The sequence below is a fragment of the Rhodnius prolixus genome, unplaced genomic scaffold (assembly GCF_049639745.1).
Source record: "Rhodnius prolixus isolate KJV_2025 unplaced genomic scaffold, Rpr scaffold_6, whole genome shotgun sequence".
In the NCBI taxonomy this organism is placed as follows: domain Eukaryota; kingdom Metazoa; phylum Arthropoda; class Insecta; order Hemiptera; family Reduviidae; genus Rhodnius; species Rhodnius prolixus.
The window spans coordinates 708,053-715,512 of record NW_027411634.1 but is presented as its reverse complement, the minus strand read 5'-3'; the positions used below and the strand labels follow the sequence as shown (position 1 = coordinate 715,512).

At 34.7% G+C, this 7,460-nt stretch overlaps 1 protein-coding gene across 2 annotated transcripts in view; it reads right to left on the bottom strand.

Annotated features, from left to right (window-relative positions):
- Positions 1-459: 459 nt before the first annotated feature.
- The window catches only part of BNIP3 (BCL2 interacting protein 3), a 62,563-nt gene continuing 55,562 nt past the window's right edge, over positions 460-7,460 (bottom strand). For both annotated transcript variants that reach the window (XM_074142489.1, XM_074142487.1), the window contains exons 5-6: positions 5,896-6,039; positions 460-3,601 (exon numbers count right to left, since the gene is read on the bottom strand). In XM_074142489.1, the coding sequence (XP_073998590.1) occupies positions 3,550-3,601; positions 5,896-6,039 (196 nt within the window). In that variant the 3' untranslated portion in view covers positions 460-3,549. The remainder of the gene's footprint in view (positions 3,602-5,895; positions 6,040-7,460) is intronic.

The following is a 7,460-nucleotide window of genomic DNA, read 5'->3' as shown; positions in this document are numbered from 1 at the left end:
ACACAGCATTAATCTAAAATCTAAGGAGGTCCTTAAACTGTACAAGGACTAGATTAGTCTGGTGATCAACCTTTTTAATCTTCTTGGAGAAATGATCTATAGTAAAGAAGAGGAATCAGCCTGCAAAACTGCCTGCCTTGATAGTGTTTCAATCGTTTGTTTACAATATAAGATCTCAGAAAGTTCAGAGGCTGTGTATGCCGCAGATGAAACCACAAAAAAAAAATTGAATCAAAAAACCTGTAATTTTCTTTTTTTTTAATCTATTTAATTTTTCCATCTTTTATTTATTATTTTCTCCAATATATAAACTGTACAATAACCAAGCGGTCAATTTTCTTTTTCAATTTTTCCAAATTAAAGATAATTCTCTCCTCAAAAATGTTACATATAAAGGTTATATTTATTTTTTGTTCATTTTTATTATTGTATTTTTACACAAGTATTATTTTAAATTCCTTATTTTTTTTTTTTTTTTTTTGGCGCATCAACAGCTGAGGTTATTAGCGCCCGGAGCTTTTTCCAGTGCACTGCCGGCCTCCGGACAGTGTTCTCTCGTTACATACAACACTGTCCATCACCGGACAGTGAGCTGTAAGAAGCTCTTAGGAAGAGAAAATCTAAGGGTCAGCTGCTGGATTCGAACCCGGGACCTCCGCGTGGGAGTCCAGCATGCTAACCTCTTAGCTAATCCCTTCCCTTTTAAATTCCTTATTAAAATTTTTTTTTTGCATGAGCTACACTAAATAATCGCATTAAATAGTGCGAAAAGATAACATTAGAAAAATACGTATTACAAAAAAATAATAATAATGAAGAAAAATTAAAAAAAAAGAAGCTAAATCTCATAATTCAAATGGTTCTAATAAAAAATCAAAGTATATTTATATCTTATCTATTTTTTTATAGATCATTCTGAACCGGAAATAGAGATGAAATCTAATAATTAGTTTTTAAAACACTTTTGGGGGGGATACATTTTTTTATTCTTTTGTGCAACCTCGATAATATTTCTTCAGTCTTCAGTCTTACTGTTCAAACAAACCTAAATAAGCAAAATTTCTTCTTAAAATTTTTTTTTTACCAATTCTAGTTTGCGATCTTTATTTTATTATTTTTTTTAATTAGATAATGAAACAAATCTTATTTATTATAAATATGAAATAAAGTTAAGAAATTAATTTAGTTAATTAAAGCAATATTAAAGAAAAAAAAAGAAAAGAAATACCTAAAATATTAATTTAAAAAATCAAAATCGTTTCTTTATTTTTAAGAATTAATAAAATAAAAAAAAAAAATGATTTAAGGATCACAATATTTATTTTTTTTAGTTTTAATACAATCATGAAAATCAAAAATCAATTTAAAATTAAAAATAAAAAAAGCAAAATTAATTTTGCTGTTAAAATCTGCCATTTGAATAAAACAGTGCGATTCTTGGCAATCAAGATTTAAAAGTTCGCCAGACCGTGTAATGATGGAAATCTGTGTACAAATGCTTTGGAGATGAGCTTAAGTTGTGGATGATCGAGGTGTGCTTAAAAAAAAAGCTCTTTGTTTCAGCACAAAAACCAAAAAAAAAAAAGGCTTCATAAGCTAGAACAGGTCCGCTCCCTTCCAGGATGTCGTAAGAGGCGACTAAAGGAATAGACCAAGAGGTCGAAAAACATCTCTGATGGTGGGCAGCAGCACTATCAGTAGAGGCATGAAGCCAAAGACAGTAGTTTGTCATCAAATCAAAAGGCGGCGGAGCTGGAGACCAGCGGTAGGGCTTTTGAACTGCGGGGGTGGATGAGACTCCATAGTCGAAGAGAAGGCAGCTCATCTAGGGGGTCCCTGGAACCGAATAATAACAGTTGGGAACCCGTTGTCCCAGGGTATATAGGATAGGGGCCTTCAGCACTGGGCCAATCACCCGTCTGAAGTATAATCTGATTCAAAGTAACAAAAGTGGCCTAAATAATACGAGTATGAGAGATTGCAACAGGAATGCGCGGATAAGAGAAGATTTGAAAGTACAGCCAGCGCGGCAAACTTTTGGAGGCCCGACAGATTGGGATGGTTTGGCCATGTTTTGGGAGAATGGAGGATGGACGGAAGGCCAAGCAAAAATACTGGATGCCAGACCTATTAGCAAGAGAGCATTGAGGTACTATGTACGAGGGATACATTGAAAGTCTCGGCCGAGCTAGAGGAGAATCTCTTGCGGGGATGAGAAGGATGTTGCGGGATAGAGATACATAGATGGAAGGGGTTGGATTGGGGCTGCTCCACGCCCCACGGCAAAAAGGAGATAGGGAAAGAAGAAGAAGAAGAAGAAGTGTGATATTGAGAGAACGTAAATCAACAACTCTGTAATTCAGCTCTGGAATGTGGGGCCAACAATCCTTAAATCCTATACGTCAGCATACTTAGGGAAAAACTTTGGGAGGAGGTGCTTAATCTATAAAACAAAACGGTTGATTGGTCAGTACAGAAAATTTAGGACTACAGCTTGTCTTTTACTACACGCTCTACAACAACTTGACGACACAGTCTTAAAGGTTAAAATCAACAATATTATCCCAAAAAAACTGAAGTCCTAAACAATACTTTCAACTTGAAAAGATTTTAAAAGAAAATGGGGAAAAACTCTAAGAAAACTATTTGATTTCCTAACATCAAGTCCAAAAAAAAAAAACTCGTACTTGACAACGAGTAAATTTTACAAGTTACCAAGTCAATATTCAGTCTTTAATCAAAATTTTAGATTACAAAATTTTCTCTTTTCACTGTTAACAAATCTCCTATACAGAATCTCAAATGTTTTACCAAACAGCAGTAGGAAATACATTAATTATTAAATTATTATTGTTACCACAAGTTATTCCTTAAGAAGAAGAGAGATCAATTTTAACAAAAATTTCACAAAATATTGGTCTAGTTATGGAGGAGGAGAGGGTGGAATATATTACGAAATTGGTTATCGATTATCAATAAATTGTTACAGATACACAAACAGATGTACAAATATTTTCTATGTTACAAATTCAGCCATTCACAATATTTTCAGTTACTATATTTTCATTTGTTTACATATAAGAATATAAATTCTGTTATTTTATTACACTTTCACTAATTTTTATTATTATAAGAAGTAATAATATAAATGATAATTACAAAATTTTATTTTATATAAAATGGAGGAAATAGTTACAATAGGTTTATCTATTTTTGCATTTTACAAAAAATCATCACAATCCTTTGTTTACATTTATTTCTTATTTTGCACTTATCTTTTACTATCAAATTTATTCTCATATTTCTTTTTAACATTTTGGCTTGTTATTTTTATTAAATTACCATTATTTATAGAATTACCATTTTTCGTTATTTCCAAAAAAAGAGAGAGAGTTGGGGTTATTTGCATACAGCTAAATTTATTATTTTGTTTTTTGATGTTTTACACTAAATTTTGTTACTTTTTTTTTCTTTTGCAAAATATATTTATTTATTCAAAAACAAACGTTAAAAAAAATAATAATAATAAAAATAAAAATTGAAGAGAATTCAGTCAAGTTTGATAGCAGCCATTAAATATCCACGGCGACTTAACCACATCCTGTAACAAAAAATAAATATAAATTTAAATATATTCTATAAATAAATATAAATTTAAATATATTCTATAAATAAATATAAATTTAAATATATTCTATAAATAAATATAAATTTAAATATATTCTATAAATAAATATAAATTTAAATATATTCTATAAATAAATATAAATTTAAATATATTCTATAAATAAATATAAATTTAAATATATTCTATAAATAAATATAAATTTAAATATATTCTATAAATAAATATAAATTTAAATATATTCTATAAATAAATATAAATTTAAATATATTCTATAAATAAATATAAATTTAAATATATTATATATATATATATATATATTTTAATTTATTTAGTAATTTACAATCTGTATACATTGTATACAATCAGTAAATATGGAGAGAGTAATGAACTGATGCGGGAGGAGAGCAGGAGGAGAGAAACTACCCAGCGGTAGCACTCTCTATAGGAGAGAGGAGTATGTGAAGAGGAGAGAGGAGAGTGTGACGAGGAGAGCAGGATGAGAGAAACTACACAGCGGTAGCACTCTCTATAGGAGAGAGGAGAATGTGAGGAGGAGAGAGGAGAGAGAGGAGAATACGAGGAGGAGAATGTGAGGAGGAGAAGAAGAGCAGGAGGAGAGAAACTACCCAGCGGTAGCACTCTCTACAGGAGAGAGGAGTATGTGAAGAGGAGAGAGGAGAGTGTGACGAGGAGAGCAGGATGAGAGAAACTACACAGCGGTAGCACTCTCTATAGGAGAGAGGAGAATGTGAGGAGGAGAGAGGAGAGTGTGACGAGGAGAGCAGGAGGAGAGAAACTACCCAGCGGTAGCACTCTCTACAGGAGAGAGGAGTATGTGAAGAGGAGAGAGGAGAGTGTGACGAGGAGAGCAGGATGAGAGAAACTACACAGCGGTAGCACTCTCTATAGGAGAGAGGAGAATGTGAGGAGGAGAGAGGAGAGAGAGGAGAATACGAGGAGGAGAATGTGAGGAGGAGAAGAAGAGCAGGAGGAGAGAAACTACCCAGCGGTAGCACTCTCTACAGGAGAGAGGAGTATGTGAAGAGGAGAGAGGAGAGTGTGACGAGGAGAGCAGGATGAGAGAAACTACACAGCGGTAGCACTCTCTATAGGAGAGAGGAGAATGTGAGGAGGAGAGAGGAGAGTGTGACGAGGAGAGCAGGAGGAGAGAAACTACCCAGCGGTAGCACTCTCTACAGGAGAGAGGAGTATGTGAAGAGGAGAGAGGAGAGTGTGACGAGGAGAGCAGGATGAGAGAAACTACACAGCGGTAGCACTCTCTATAGGAGAGAGGAGAATGTGAGGAGGAGAGAGGAGAGAGAGGAGAATACGAGGAGGAGAATGTGAGGAGGAGAAGAAGAGCAGGAGGAGAGAAACTACCCAGCGGTAGCACTCTCTACAGGAGAGAGGAGTATGTGAAGAGGAGAGAGGAGAGTGTGACGAGGAGAGCAGGATGAGAGAAACTACACAGCGGTAGCACTCTCTATAGGAGAGAGGAGAATGTGAGGAGGAGAGAGGAGAGAGAGGAGAATATGAGGAGGAGAATGTGAGGAGGAGAGAGGAGAGATATGAGAATAATGGCGTTTAGGTCTTCAGCCTACAAGGAACTCGCGGGGCCACTGGCGATTCAGTCGGCGAGGAGTATTAGGGATGTCAGAGGAGGCGAGAGACTGTACAAGAGGATTAGAGCTAGTCGAGAGAGAGCAGTTGGAACTTTTGGTATTTTGGCGAGTTGGTCTATGGAGGAGTTGTTGAGGTCGTTGAGGAAGAGTGAGGTTAGTCACCGTAGAAAGGAGCGTCCAGCTATCTGAGTCGGAGAAGTTTTGATTGAAATGGCAGTAGCATGTGGGCCGATTTCCCTTGTTCGGGGAATCAACCTACAATGAATCTTAAGATGCTTAAAGTGCTAGTCAGGATTTCTGTCCTATTTCAGCTTATCCAGAGCTAGGGTACTTTCCTTTGAAGTAGCTGTAAGCTTAGAGAAGCTTGGAAAGCACAGAGCTTATGAATAAAACCTGAGTGAAACCATCAGTATAAATACAAATATAGGGGAAACGGATTAGCTCAGTGGTTAGTGCACTGCATCCGTAGAAGGTTCTTAGAGCTCACTATCTGCTGTTCTACTACAGTGGTTCTGATATTTTTCTCTTTTGTACGTAGAACAAAATTTCCCTATTTTTAAGCCAATAAAAAACTTTTACTTCGTACACAAAAATTTTCCAATTTAAACTGAACTGTATAAGTAAACATAGTTTTTCCAGACTTACCCCATTCCAGTGCCAATGATCAGCGACAGAACGTTCGTGATGAGTATAGTATACATCATTTCCCTGGAGAATAGTGCAATTTTTCCTACTTTGACCGTTCGCATTGAAAACATCTTGCGAGCTGGATGTTTAAACTTCCAATCTCTGCAAACAAAAGGGAACAAACCAACTATATTCTGGAATATTATAGAAAGTATTATTATTATTTTTTTAAATCCAGTACATAATATGAACATAAATACATACTCCTAATACAGAAAGGTTTACCAAGATAATTAGTTATTTCCTGTTTTTGTATTATTAATAAATAATTTACTGAAAATGTTGAATACATGTATGTACGTACATAACAGCAGAGTTCAGTATGAAAGATAAGATATTTGAAGGTAAAGGTAGGTTAAAGTACAATACTATTATACGTACATATATGGAAGTAAATTTACAGTTCAATAGAACAGAGAAAGAGAAACAAACTGTCCAACAAAACAAACATCTTTAAACTAAAGTAAAATAACATTTTGATAGAAACGAAACTAGTCAATTATTAAGAATTTTCCTCAATTTTAATGAATTGTGGAAAAACTGAAAAATGTTTTCTAAGAGATCGTTTTTATTTTTATATTCAGTAAAGAAACCACATGGGCTTCTTTATTCAAACTCAAATATTTTTCTCTGTAGAATTCATAAAAAGGGCAGTTTAAGAAGATGTGCTTTAAGGTTTCTCTTTCCGTAAAACGTAGGGCATACACTTCTTCCTCTCCTATGACGTGTTTATTTTTATTTATATAAAATGGTTAGTAAAAAGGAAGGAAGTACCTATCAGCTGACTTATTAATGAAGGGCACATTTAATGACAGGTATGAAGGCAGCGAAAAGTACAAGAAGTCGCCTGTTTATTCCTTATTTAGTGTCGAGTAACTAGAATTTTGCTTCCTTTCATAATCAGCCTGAAATAACGACAATTTGTATTTTTTTCTATTATTAGACCCGTGGTCTTTTTTAAAATGCTAGGATCCTGTTCTAACAAAATGATTTTGAATGAAAATGGTTTTTCAGTTGGGTCGCCCAAGTAAATTTTGGACTGCCACGGTAGCCGAGCGGTTTGAGGCTAGACCCGCAAAGCTAAGATGTATTGTTGGTTAGTGGATTCGATTCCCGGTCTAGGCCTTGTATTTTATTTAATGGTTAATATGAGAAATTTATAGTAAAGTATGTTTGGCGGTTATAGGCTAGACCCGCAATGCTTAGATGTATTGTTGGTTAGTGGATTCGATTCCTGGTCTAGGTCTTGTATTTTATTTAATGGGTAATATGAGAAATTTACAGTAAAGTATGTTTGCTAGTCGCCTCCGTCCACGACATCTAATTTGGTAGTTGGACGTAAAGCCTACCTTAAAAAATAGGCAATTACTTTACTTTTTACATTACTATTGGACTGATGACAGTCGCAACTCTTGCATGAGTTTGTTTATTAAAGCAAATCTTGGGGGATATCCTGTGTTTTCTAGCATGTTCAACAAGTTTTAGCCACCATTTTGAAAACGTGTAATTTTAGGTTCCTTAGA